The following is a 13,675-nucleotide window of genomic DNA, read 5'->3' on the forward strand; positions in this document are numbered from 1 at the left end:
ATCTTCTCAAATATCACCTGTAAGCTTGTTCAAAATGCAGTATCTCAGGCACAACTGAACATGCCTGTGGTGAATGGCAGCTTAACAGGAGCCCCAGGTGAATGCTCCGTGATGATTGTGTGGTTCTAGGACAGAGTTGGGGAAATGAGGTAGAAGAAACCAGCTCAGAAGGAATCACTTTATTGAGCTGAAATTGTGGTATTATGGATCTATATTTTTAAAGGCTTATTAAGAGACACATTAACAATTTCTAGAATTTCTTCCAAAATAAGTGGGGAAGGAGATTGCCTAATGAGGGGATAGATAAAGAAAAATTGGAATGTGTTTTTAAGTATAGAAGCTGGGCTTGCCAAATCTTAACTTTTGTATGAAGGGCTAAGGTGTGAGAATGACAAGGCTCTGTACATTAATGGTACAAAAATATCTTCATATTCTATCAGCTCTGCTTCTGCCTTGCCTCCTTTCTCTCCTACAGGCATCTTATAACCTCCTGAGTGTTTGTAGTTAAGAAACCCGCTTCAATTTGTGGAGCTCAGCATTTCCAAAACAACTGATTACCATTAACACCTGTTAGCTTGGCTCTAAGGAACTCTCCAGAAACTGCACTCATCTACCCCTAAATGGCCAAATTCTATAATGTGTTGTAGTAACAAAGACATTATCCTAGAGAAGACGAATGAGAAGATGGCAGAAGATGCTTCAGCAAGGTGGTAGATGGAAGTGGGAACGAAGTAGAGTAACTCTCTCAGCCCTGCACTCAGTTTGTGCTGTAGTGGGTGTGACTCGACTTAATTTTAGGTTGTGGCTCCTTCCTGTTGGCGACACAGTTTAGAGTTTATGGTCCCTGGAAGTATTGTGTGTAAGAGTTAATTGAAATATTAAAAAGCTTCATTTGTTGCGTGTAGTAATTGGCACTAAGTGCTGTCTGAAGTTAGACACCAGTGAATTTTCAATTGACTTTAAAGCAGAAATTGTTTACTGTCACTTGCTATTAAATGAATGTCTTTGTACTGAATGAAGGGATGTTGTTTGTATGCATCAGAAAACTTTTTCAGAGGGACTTGTCATTGTGAATTGCTAGCAACTGGGATGGGATTAATTTGTATTTTGTGGTCTCTAATAAGACATAATTAAAAAACAAGCAATCACAATGTGTAATTGAATATAATAAAATCCGATTTAAAGTATAATGTAGATTTGGTTATGCTTTGAGAGTAGCCGTATCTTATGTGATTACATAGTGATACACATCTCTAACATGTCTTTAATGGGATTTTTTATTTGAAGGCAAACTCAGAATTATGGGGGTCTCTATAATTCAGTGGAAGCATTCATCAATTTATCAGGTACAAAATGTCCTGCTTAGTAGAATGGGCTATGAAGACCTGCATCTCAGCTGTTTGCGTAGTATTTATATTGTTAGCAATCTCTTCCTCTGTGTGCATATTCACTTTCCTCATACACAGAATTGTCTGTGTATTTCTCCTGCTGATACAAGATATAAGTCACTGTCAGGCTTTTTTTAGGTTGGCTATTTCAGATTTTAAAGAAAATTTGACTCCATACACTTGAAGGATGGCCTAAATGAATCTAAAAGTGCAATCTAATATCTTCTGGTTAAAAGCAAGTTTTGGAAACAATAAGACTCACATTTTGTAGAATCATGTCAGCTCTTTTTTCTCCTTGCAATGAGATCAATAATAAAAAGGAATATTATGTTCTAGAAAGATCAATAAGCTAATAGTTAATTTTTCTCCTACTTGGAGTGAGCATTTTAAAGTTGTTAACCCTTGAGCATTTGTTGCGAGTTTAAAAATACTGATTTTGACTTTTTAGAATATTTTGTAAAAGATGACTGTCTAGTGCTCTCTTCTGTTATATTTAATTTTTTTTTTTTTTTTAAGAATTCTAACAGAAAAGGGTTTATGGATTGAGACTGTGACATTCACTTGTTCTGCTTACAGGTCCATTTTCAGAACTCTCCAGAATGAGTATTTTTGAGATTTGATTTTTATTTTAGATTGTGCTTTCTAGATCAGAAGCTGCCCAGTAAGTGATTTTTATTTTATTATTATTTTTTTTTTTGGATAAGTGGAGCCTTATAATTAGCTTTTTTTCTGAGTTGCTTGAAGGGGTTTCCATTAATTGTTTTGTTAGTCTTTATTATTCCTAGAAGAGAGGTCACTGGATGCCAATGAGGAATGTCCTTAGTAGACAATTAAGCCATTAACTGTTTCCAGAAAGCATGACTTAATGTTCATTATTCTGCAGGTGTCACCAAAATTCAGGTGTTATACCTTAAATGTTTCTTGGAGCAGGTTAATTAGTTTAGTTAACTGAAGCAGTATTAGGCAGCTAATTCTTTTTGTAGATTTGCCAAGAGTCTGTGTTGCTGATGGCTGGGAGGTTGAAAGAGGATATACATCTGCCATGAGTATTTTCCCAATGAAAATAATTTTGCTGTGTTTTACAGGGTCTGTATTAGACTCCTCTGGCTGCCATATCCGAATATCACATACAGGGTGCTTTTAACAGTAGGGATTTATTTTCTCACAGTTCTGAGGGTTGGAAGTCCAAGAGCAAGATTGAGGTCCGGGTTGGCTGGTTTCTAGGGAGGTCTCTCTCTTGCTGGTGTGTCTGTGACCACCACCTTGTGCTCTCACTGTGACCTGTGAGAGAACAGGAGGGGAGAGAGGGCTCTCGTGTGCTCCTTCCTGTTACAAGGATGAAGGCCCAACCTTTATGTCCTCACGTCCCATTTCATTACTTCCTTTTGGTTCTTTCTCTAAATATAGTTACATAGGAGGTTAGGCCTTGGACATGAGAAACACACACAAGAAACACAGAGATACAGAGGCCTCGTTACTTAGTTAAAATTTCCAGAACTGCTTCCAGAATCATGGTCTCACCTCCAAGTAATCTTGAGGCTCAGGTGCTTCCTCAAATACTTTATTTTTTCACATTTTGTTAGCCACCTTTTTCAAATTTTGCATCTTTTATCTGAAGCCCCTTCCTGCCTCCCTGCATAAAATAGTTCCCCTCCTCCTAACCTGCCTGCCTTTTCTCATAACTGCTACTGCCAGTGTCTCTGTGTTAAATGGTTCTCTATTTTACTACCTGTTTCCCTACTAGAATGTAAATGTCAGGAGGCAGGGGTTGGGTTTGCCCCTGACATTATCTCTAGCCCTTGGGGGCTAAGTAGTGGGTGCTTAATAGCTACTTGTTGAATGACTAAGTGAACTAAGTAGGGTCACTGTAACTGTTTGTCCTTTCCTAGAGATGTGTGAACAAAGCGTATCTTTGTGTGAGCTAATTTAGTTTCAATTGTTTCTTAAGGCAGGGAACAGCATTGCCTGACCTCTTCAGCTCCTGCTGCTTGCTACTGCTGTTACTAAGCTGTTCGTAAGCCCTAAGCTACTGGGCACCAGAAAAATACAGAAAGAAGATCTGATCTTCATAAATAAATACCCCTTAGGAACTTTTCAGTGGGGGAGACTTTAGGGAATTTGGGCTAACAATGTTGTGACTCACAGATAATTTCTTTGGTTTCTAAAAACATAATCTGCCCATGCTCACTGGACTGGTCTTTGTATTTGCATTGCTTTACACAAGGCCTGTTCTCACAACAACCTGGTAGCCAGTATACTTATCTGTCAAGGACATGATGTTGACACACTCAAGGTCAAAGAACGTGAGAGCTGCAAATGTCTCATGTTGACGTATTTGAAAATCGTAAGAAACTTATGGTGTATTCTAATGGTAGTCTTTTGGATTGTTTTGCATCCTCTTATTCTTTGACTGAAGGTTACTTTTCCTCCTGACTGATAGGTTACTGTTGGGTAACTAACCTTGTTTTCATAGTTGTGCCTTTACTTTTATTTGAGCTTCCTTTTGTCTTTAACAATAGTATCGGCATTTGTGTACTTTCTCCTGTCTAGACTCCATTACTCCACTAAGTCCAAAGTGAAAGCAAAATTGAGCCAGGGATAGTGACTAGTTATTTTCCTTTCAAAACCCTTGACCATTACAATGCCGTACAGAGGCTGGCATAAGTAAAGGAAATTGACACATGTGGTTTTAGAGCTACAGTTAGTCACTCCGGGTTTTTGTGTTGGTTTCTAGGGCAGGCTTGAGAGCTGTTGACTAAGAATTCATCAAAACCATAGAATAACATGTTCCTACTAGGTGCTGTTAACAATAGCTTAACATGTGTATCATGATCCTTTTAGCCCATTAGGTAAATGAATTCCTTCCTGGGGATTAATTAGTCATGGTTGGAGATGTAATTCATCATGTGAAATACCAGAGCTGTCTTAGTAGAAAATTTCCTGGTGATCCTGAAATATCTGTCCAACTTTGACTAGACTCGAGTTCATACTTTTATGTTTCTCTGTGAACTTGCATTGTTTATAAATCATCATGGGTTTGAGAGAGGGATGGGGAGAAAATTCCTAAAAAATGATTCAGGAACTTGAACACATCTGAGGGTGGTAACATCAATCCTTTGCTCCTCGCTCGGATCTTTTAACTCATGCATTTTAAACCTTGTCCAGATTTAAAACTATAACTGCTGATAACAGTGCTTCATGCTCCTGTACATCTCCAGATTTCCTTCTCTCATTAGTTAGCTCTTAATTTTTGGTGCTGTCCTAAGCTCATAAAGGCTTAGACAGGAAGATTTCATAATATGTATATTGGAAAGGGCATGGGCTTTGGGGTTAAAACCAAGTTACCTTGCCTATAATTCCAGTTCCAGTGTGGCTAGCTCTGTGCGTGCGTACAGGTCACTTTACACTGTCCCTCTGCTTCTTTACTCGCAAGACAGGTGTTGCTACTCACACCAGACTGTTTTGGGTATTATTTTCGATTCTGTGTGCTAAATAACACAATAGTACATGCCTGGCAGATAATAGACAGTAACAGATACACTAACTCCTGTTCATCTTCCTCCCCCCCCCTTTCCTCTCATATTCCCCCCAGCCCCCCCTTAGAACATAGGGATGCATGTAAATTTTTACATTAGTCTTAAATTTTCTCAGTATGAGTGAAAACCAATTTATCAGGACTTACTATTAAAGGGGTCTTGAATAATTTGGGGGTTCAATATTTATATAAAAATAGGTTTTGTTTTAGTCTGGATTATTAAAATTCAGTGCCCTGTTATGAGCTACAAAACCTCTTCCATCTGGAATGCTTATACCACATTAGGGCTGTGTTGTGGTCAGCACCACATCTTGGGAGGCTGGACAGGGAGGCTTTCAAGATCCAAATTGCTCTGGTTTGAGATTTGACTCCCCTAAGAGTTTGAAAACTGTCAGGAAAACCACTTGGTCTTTTCATCTGCAGGAAGAGGGGTGAAAAGGGCTCCAGCGTCCATTTTGGTGATGGACACGGGTGACATGGTGATGGGAAACCCACGGGGATTACAATTGAGATGGAAAAAAAATATATGATGTAAAAATAAACTGTTATAAATTAAATTAAAAAAAAAAAAGGCTCCAGCATCCTGGGGTGGTTGTTAGGAGTAAGTGAACTGGGATGTGTAAACCACTCCTGTGGATGTCAGACACATAGCAAGGCGAATGCTGGCCATTTTGGAGGGGATTTCAGAAGAACGTAACGGGTTGTGGGCTGTGGATGCCTTGGAGAAGAAAAGCAAAAGTTGTTGGGAAAAAATTGGGTGTTTAATCTAAGAAAGAAGTATTAAGAGCTCTTTACCATTTCAAGAGAAATTTTGTGGAAGTGGGAATAGACTTATTTTGTGTTATTAAGGATTGTGGAACTAGGAACTAGAAATTATATGGAGGCTGATTTTATTTTAATGAAAGGGTTTGTAACAAGTAGAGCTGTTCAAAATTGCAATGAGTTGCTTTGTGAGCAAGTGAGCTTCCTCCTCCCACCCCTCCCTTAGAAGGCGAGGGAGAGGTCCCTGACCTGTGTGGTGGGTTGAGATAGAGAGATGACAGTTGTTCTCTTCCACTCTGCTCTCAGCTCAGGTCAAGGAATGGGCTTAAAATAAGATAATCCCACATTGAAGTATGAGATGTGCTGGGGTTTGGTAGCATGCATGGGATCTTACTAGATCATATCATTCATTCATTTTGCACAGGTTTATTCTATGAGACATTGTATTTCTGGTCTAATTATGCAGAAAGATAGAGGTTGGAAATGGATATTTGGGGTCTGTTGCTCACACCATTTTGCCCTTGAAATGACCCGGTATAGGTTTCATTATTGGTGCTGTTCTCCTTGGGGTGTTGGCTTTCTTGAGCTGAGCACCACGGGCTCATGATTTTGGACTCTATCTAGGACATTTGTTTAGCAGACAGCTTTGGAAGATGGAGAACATCTCTGCCTGCAGAGCAAAGGACAGATATGCGTCCTGCCTAATATAAGTGGTTCCGTTGTCTGAGCTCAGGGCTTCTCCAGTAACACCAGGGTGCAAGGCTTCTATTTAGACCCATCTGCTTAACCTCCACAGGGCTTGGGGTTAGTGGGGTCTGATACAGATATGCTGGCGCTCGTGCTGCTTGCTGTGCTCTGAGTAATCCAGTCCTTAGCCTCTGAGCACAGTCTTGTGTCTCCACTAGCATCAGTAAAGCCAGTTGGTTTGTCAGTCGGTAACAAGTCAGACTCTTCAGTGCTTGACAGTATGGAGGTGTGACGTGAGAGACAGGTCAAATCTCAGGCTCGGTGCCAAATGATCCAGTGTTTGGGGTGATGGAATTTGTATCTCCAGAAAGAGTCCTTTCTGTGACCTTGTGGGGAAATGCACTGGCTTTTACTGACTGATTCGCTTAGTACGCTGCTGTTGCTGTGAGCTAGGCAGCTGGGAAAATCTACCCCCATTTATTGAGTGCTGATGGTCTGCCAGGCCTCACTAAATTCTTCCCAGCCACTGTAAGAGAGGGATGCTTATCTCTGTTTTATAACCCAGCAAAGTTGAGACGCCACAAGGAAGCATGAGGGCTGTAGACACGGAGCCGGGGCCCCCACCTGGGCAGTTTGACCCTTTCCAGAGCACACTCTGAAAATGAGCTGACCCGGGGTTGGAATCCCTGTACTGTTCCTGTCTTTCATCCTGTGAGGTGATGCAGATTAATTTACCGCGTCCACGTCTCAGCTGCTCACCTCTGTAAAAGGGAGAGGCACTCACAGGCCCTCTGCAAAGGGCCATGAGGAGGATTACACATATCTGCAAGAAAGTGGGCAGCACAGCTGGCTCCTGGCAGTGAGCAAGCCACTCTAAATATTAGCAGCTATTATTTTTATTCTTGTAGCCTGCCTTTTCTCTTAATTAGAAAAAAAAAGCACTTTTAATGGTTTTGTACTTTCAGAGTTCACTAATGTATTTTTGACTAAAGGCAAAATGTCATTCTGCCCAGTTAACATCAAGAGGATGGATTTCAAATGGGGCAAACCTGGCACAAGCTGTCCTTTTTATAATTATTTTCTCTAATAATGAATATAGGAGCTAAAATTCCCTATTAACCACGTTACTCTCTAACCTTAATTTAGTAACCCTTTCTTTTTCCTAAACAACTCCTCGCACGCGTGTGTCACTGTGACAGCTGATGGCTGAGAAGGTGTCCTCGCTGCGTCTGACATTTACCTCGATGACAGTTCTACTCGTTAATGTACACATGGAATTGTTTGGCTTATTTCCTCCCATAAATGGCAGCACTGGAGAGGACCCCAGGCTTTGGGAAGGTGGTAAACTGGCCCTGGGTAGCTTTGAGAATTCTGTGGCTGTGTGCTCTTGTGGAGAGAAACAACAGAATTAAGTATCAAGCCACTCTTCCCTTTTGGGATGGTTGATAAATTGAAGACATTTTCTGATTATACTTTATTTTAGATTAACAGCTTGGAGGGCTTCAGATTTAAAGAGCAAAGTTATGTATCATGGAAACAACAGGAAGATTTGCTAAGCTACTCTGGACCCAAATGTTGCAAGTAATCTTGGCAGCTTTATCTCTGAAACCAGTTTCCCCCTAAGCTCTCCACTCGTGTGGAGGCCATCTGGCATGGGGTCACCAGTTGACAGAGAACCCCGGGGCTTGGCATAGCGAAAGTCTAGTCTCTAATCTGGGCTGCTTGTGTTGCTTTGCTTTCTTGAGTGTACCCCACATTCTATGGCGGGGTACACTCCATTACATTTCTCTCTACCAGACCCTTTATGCTGGTCTTGGTTTCTTCACATCCCTACCACATTTACAAAATTCTTTTTGAAGGTTAGTTTAAAGTCAAAGACTAGCCTGCTGAATTTCCCTTTCAATGGAAAAAAAATTATATATTATGTGGCTTGTGAATAAAGATCTTTGGCCCTAAATGACAGCTTGGAGACGACTGTCGTACAGTATTGTGCCTTTGAGTGTCTGGGAGTGGATATATGATTGATTTGCTGGCGGACCATCTCTGAAAGCATTTCTAATGATGGACTTATAATTGATGGCATCCATCATGGCAAGCCTGAAATAACCCCCTCCCTAAATTAAAAAAGGATAAATGAAATAAACTCGACTGAATGTATAAGCTGACAAATCTGAGGGAATTTAATGAAACTCTAAATTACCACAGTCAACAGATAAGAGGAAAAGGTTTCTTTGTTGCTGATTATAACACTAAATTAAAAAAAATTATCCAGGAGTGATAATAGCGGAAACAAAGATTTGTGGTCCCTGTATCAAACTAAGTTATTGAAAGATTTTTAATAAGTGTATCTCATTCCCTGCTTATTGTTGATTCATATCAATCTCGTGAGTGCTGTTGGGAGAATAGTAAATTCTGGGCCTGGCTTGTAGAATAGCTTATGTTATTGCTGTTTCAAACAGATTTTAGTGCTACTATGACCTTCTTTTCAGACTGCTGGCAGCTCTGGACCAAATTCAGGTCATTCAAATGAGCTACGTGGAAGGTAGCTTCTTAGTGTCTGAATAATGTGATCAATTCTATGCTTTTAGCTGTGTTCTGAAGAAGATCCACTGAAAATGACTTAAGCAAGGACCTCTTTCTTCATCTCCCCTCACCGGGAGTCCTGAGCTAGGGCCGCCTTGGGGGAGGCTACTCTGCCTTCTGTATTTGGGCTTGCCTCCAGGCCTTCCCTTTCATAGTTGTAAGATGGCTGCTGTTTTGGAGCATGTCAGCTTTGTGTAATGATAGCCATTGTCGGGGAAAAGGACCCCTTTCTTGATAATCTTGCAAGAAAACTTCTAAAAGTCTTTAGGTCCTGACCAGACCTGTCACCAGTGAGGTTACTAGGAGTTAGTAGGATTTAGTCAAACCAACCAAGACTTGCCCAGATGCGTGTGAAATCCATGCCCATGTGTTGCCTGGTTGTAATTGGTTCAAGAAGGCTTCTTGGGTAGGCAACCAGCCAGTCCACTCAGCCGGGCTACTGGAATTTACTGTGAAGCAGCAGGGAAACAGGAGAGGTCTGCTGTGCCATGTGGGTCAACTCCCTGGCTGGGAATCGAACCCATGTAGCAGTGGCTGCGGGTAACTTGATAGTGCTGTGACTAACCCCTGTGCCACCAGGCCCACTTGTTCTGTTTTCTAGTTAGTGACCCAGACATGGTAGCATACTAACTCATCTTTTACTTTTTGCTTTTAAGTTTGATCCAGCTTGATGTATTCTATCTTTCCCAGGACTCTCTCAACCAGTGATGATGTCGAAGACAGAGAAAATGAGAAGGGCCGCCTTGAAGAGGCCTATGAGAAATGTGACCGTGACCTGGACGAGCTGATCGTGCAGCACTATACAGAGCTGACGACCGCCATTCGCACATACCAGAGCATCACGGAGCGCATCACCAACTCGCGGAATAAGATCAAGCAGGTGAGTCCCTCGTCTCTTGGCTGGCGACCAGAGGCGTTCATTAGTCCAGGTGATGCAGCGTGGACAGGAACCGTGGACGTGGCTCGTGGCCTTAGTGAGGGAGGCATAAGGGCACTTTTGAGGAACTTTGCAGGCATCTACACAGCCTGGCTGAAGAGCTGCCCTGAAGGAGTTCTGAGCTCCCTTGGTCCTGCCCCAGGTCTTTGCCTCAGCTTTTGTGATTACCTCAGGGTGAGAGAGAGAGAAATGACCCAGAGAGGGCCTCCACTTGAGGGAAACTGCATGGAATCCTAGCCCAGAAAAGAGCTCCTTTAAGACCCCAGGCCTCTTAGTGCAGAGGCTCCCGGGCAGTGTAGTAAACATGTTTGATGTGTCCAAGTTTGATGTAAGCGTGTGTGTGTGTTGCTATAGAATGGGAAATTTTTCATTTTTTTGAAGTACTTTGAGTGTGGCACCCACTTTGAAGCTGGTTGTGATTTCTCTGCACACATTACACACTCTTGGAAATTTTGGTGCAGAAAACCTAACTCACAAATTATTGAGCCATCAAAAGAAATATTTGAATACCAAAGCTTGTAAGCATCTTTCTTGAGTAGTGGCAAGCCTGTGCTTCTAGTTTGTCACTTTCTTTCATATGTTGGAGCTGTTTCTTTTCTCTGTTACTTCCCTCTTCTTCCTGCTGCCCCCATTTTCCCTTCCTTCCCACCCCTCCCCTTCCCTCCATCTCTCACCATTGCCTGTTGTGGTAAGTCCTGGAAAAGCTCTTGGTTTCTGGGTACCATGTCTTCTGTGCCTTGAGGGTAAAGTAGTTCCTAACAGTAGCTGAGATTTGACCAAGGGATGAACTGGGCAAGTGCAGCTGTGCAGTCCCCTCATAGTGATGTGGTTCCTGCTGTGCATTCTGAGTGTCACTAATACCTTAACTGTCTTCTTTGATGAATGACTGTAGTTGCCACATTCATGGTCGACCCTTGCTAGGCACGCTGATCCCCACCCCCCACTCAGCATATTTCCAATTCCTACACCAGTCTCCCTGACTTGAAAGTTTTGCTGCTGGTTTTCAGACATTTTTAAAGCAGTAATTTCTTTTGTCTTCCCCCCCTTACATGAAATTTTATAGAACTCAACTCGGCCAACATTCAGGGAGTTTGGGGTGAGAGGTCCAGAACCTCGAGTATGGGCCTTCCCTCCTTTGGGACGGAGCCTTCGGGCTGCCTGCCTTAGTGCTAGTTCGTGGTGAGGGAACTCCCCCTGTGCAGCCCAGTCATCGCTGTGCTAAGCCACGCTTGGGTCTTTCCTTCCCTGCGTTGTAGACCTTGTATTATGGTGTTTAACAGATACATAAATCACTCTCCTACGAGTGCTATGCTAGAAACTTCAGCATCTAAGAGTACAGTTCCAGAATGAGTAAGCTCTTAACCTTTTTGGAAGCCAAGTGCTGACCTGTTTACATTTTAAGATTAACTGGGCATTTTCGAAGGGAATACTGTAATTCTTTGCCTTTACAAGTGCTGAGTTCATCCTCCAGATTTATCTATGAAGCTAGGTAATGCTATATAGATCCGTGGCTGCAGGTAAACCGTAGTCCACTTTGACCCAATATGTTAAGCCCAAGAGAGGTGGGAAAATGAATGTATAGAGCTGCTGACCTTCTGGCTTTGCCTCAGGTAATCATGGTGAGGGTGAAAGACCTTTTGGCATTTGTGTGATTAGTGTGCTTGACCGAGAGGACTTTGTCTAATGTCGCTGCCTTGGCTCCTTTTCGCCCTGCATCGATAGCATCTTTGCCCAAACAAAGAGGGCCTGCTGGTGCTGGGAGTGCATTTCATCTTGATTATTTCACTTTGTTTTAGTAGCCATGGTCTTTGCACCATCCTCATCTTTTTAAAGTGTACTAGCATTTTGAGCAAAAGAAAACAAAAACCTGGGGGAAAAATCGTGTTCATGCTATCAGACAGTTGTCAAGAAAGTAAATGTCACATAATACTGTGTTTTGAATTAGCTTCCATATTGGGAAGAGAAGAAAGGGCTAACATTTTTCAAAGAAGCCTTTAATAATTGATTGGATAAGAAGAATGTTGGGGCAAAACAAAAGTGAATTTATTTTCATTGTGTAATTTGACAACCATATAGCCTGAAAGTCCACTTCTTATCACCAAGGAAACACTGATGTTTCCTCACTAATCTTTTCCAGCCATTTTTGGTTTTTAATTGCACTTTGGATTATATACAAAATAGAGGTATATATATTTTTAAAGGAAAAAGGGGGTGATCCAATCATCACTTAGCTACTGTATTTCAGAGCCAAGCAAGATATTGAGAATGTATAGCTCAGATTTGAAATGTTCTTTCTGCTCTCTGCCAAAAAAGAAAAGGAAAAAACCAAAAAAAAAAAAAAAAACCCCAAAAATCCATAGTGGGGCTTCATTCAGCAAATATTTGTTACCAGCTGTATGCCTGTTTTAGATACTGGGCTCTGACAGTTGGAAACCAGCAGTCTCTGTCTTCATGGGGTGTAAGGGCAAGTGGGAAGAGACAGAAAAGCAAGTAAATAATATTCCACAACATTGATTTATTTCTGTGTATGAAATATCTGTTTTGTGCTGAGTATTGCTTTAAGCACTAGGATCTAGAGGTAAGTGAAATAGACCAAAATTCCTGTTTTCATAGAATTAACATTTTCAGTTCATGTTCTAGTCAAGGGAGCCAGACAAGAGAGTAATAAGATAGGTGCACCCTCTCCCCCACCCCCTCACCCCCATAGAAACATGTGAGAATAGGAAATAACTGTTTAAAATAAATTGGCCAGAGAAGATTCACTGAAGCTTCATTAAGCCAACACTTGTGGGAATTGAGGGAGAGTCAGGAAAATTACCTCAGGAAGGAAGGACAGTGGATGCAAACTAATTCTGAAGCAGGAACATGGTTGGAATTTGGGGGAGCATTAAGGGTGTTTATGGGGTGAAGCAGCATGGGAAGTGGGAGAGAGGGAGCTGTTAGTGTGGTGGATGGGCCAGATCTGGAAGGGCCCTGCACACTGTCAGGACTTTGAACACTGGGTGATAGGAGAGGTTACGTGTGCAGGATGTGATGTGACGTACATTCCAGCAACACCACTCTGTCACACTAAGTTGCTTGGCATGGGAACCAAGGCAGGTGAAGATGGTCACATTCATTCTTTTTCACCTGAGTTTGAGACCACAGAATGTTTATGCTCTCTATCTGGTGTTTTTTTTTTTTTTTCTATATGGACATCTGTGTTGTTGGTTGAATTCTGTTTTTAAGGATACTACAGAGTTGGCAGATGGATTTGAGGCTCTGCTCAGATAGTTCAGATTTTATTGTATCAGTCAAGTTGACTGGAATTTGTTCTTGTTTGAAAAATTTGTGTAAATGAAATACTCCACTTGCTTAATCAGGTCAAGTAATGCAAACAATAGAGTAGGTAGGCATCCTGTTGTTGAATACCCTATAACGTTGAGCAAAATGAGATAACTGCATTTGAAAACTCCAGAATTCGTAGGTTCTATCAGTGTCTAGCTAACATAGCAGCACTAACCAACACATGCACATGTGAGTGGGAACAAATTGGGGACTTGAGTCCCGAGGGTGATGCCTGCTGGTAATTGAATGTGTTCCTCCAGGCTTTGCTAGGTGGATGAGATGACAGGACTTTTTTTTTTTTTTTTTTTTTTTAAGAATTATTTATCTATGCATACGAGAACTGGGGTCAGGCCAGAGGTGTAGTTGGTAAGATTATTCACCAGAGCCAGAGTGGGAAGATGAAGAGGCAGACTGATGAAGTACACTGCTGAGGGAAGCAGTGGGTGAGACAGTAGA

The 13,675-nt window shown here is 41.7% G+C and overlaps 1 protein-coding gene across 1 annotated transcript in view; it reads left to right on the forward strand.

Moving 5' to 3' along the window:
• Nucleotides 1-13,675, forward strand: part of EXOC4 (exocyst complex component 4) — a 648,177-nt gene that overhangs the window by 13,121 nt on the left and 621,381 nt on the right. Inside the window, exon 2 of the mRNA XM_004677057.2 lies at nucleotides 9,646-9,835. Coding sequence (XP_004677114.1) covers nucleotides 9,646-9,835 — 190 coding nt within the window. The remainder of the gene's footprint in view (nucleotides 1-9,645; nucleotides 9,836-13,675) is intronic.

The sequence above is a fragment of the Condylura cristata genome, unplaced genomic scaffold, assembly GCF_000260355.1.
Source record: "Condylura cristata isolate star-nosed mole 26May11 unplaced genomic scaffold, ConCri1.0 scaffold00005, whole genome shotgun sequence".
Classification (NCBI taxonomy): domain Eukaryota; kingdom Metazoa; phylum Chordata; class Mammalia; order Eulipotyphla; family Talpidae; genus Condylura; species Condylura cristata.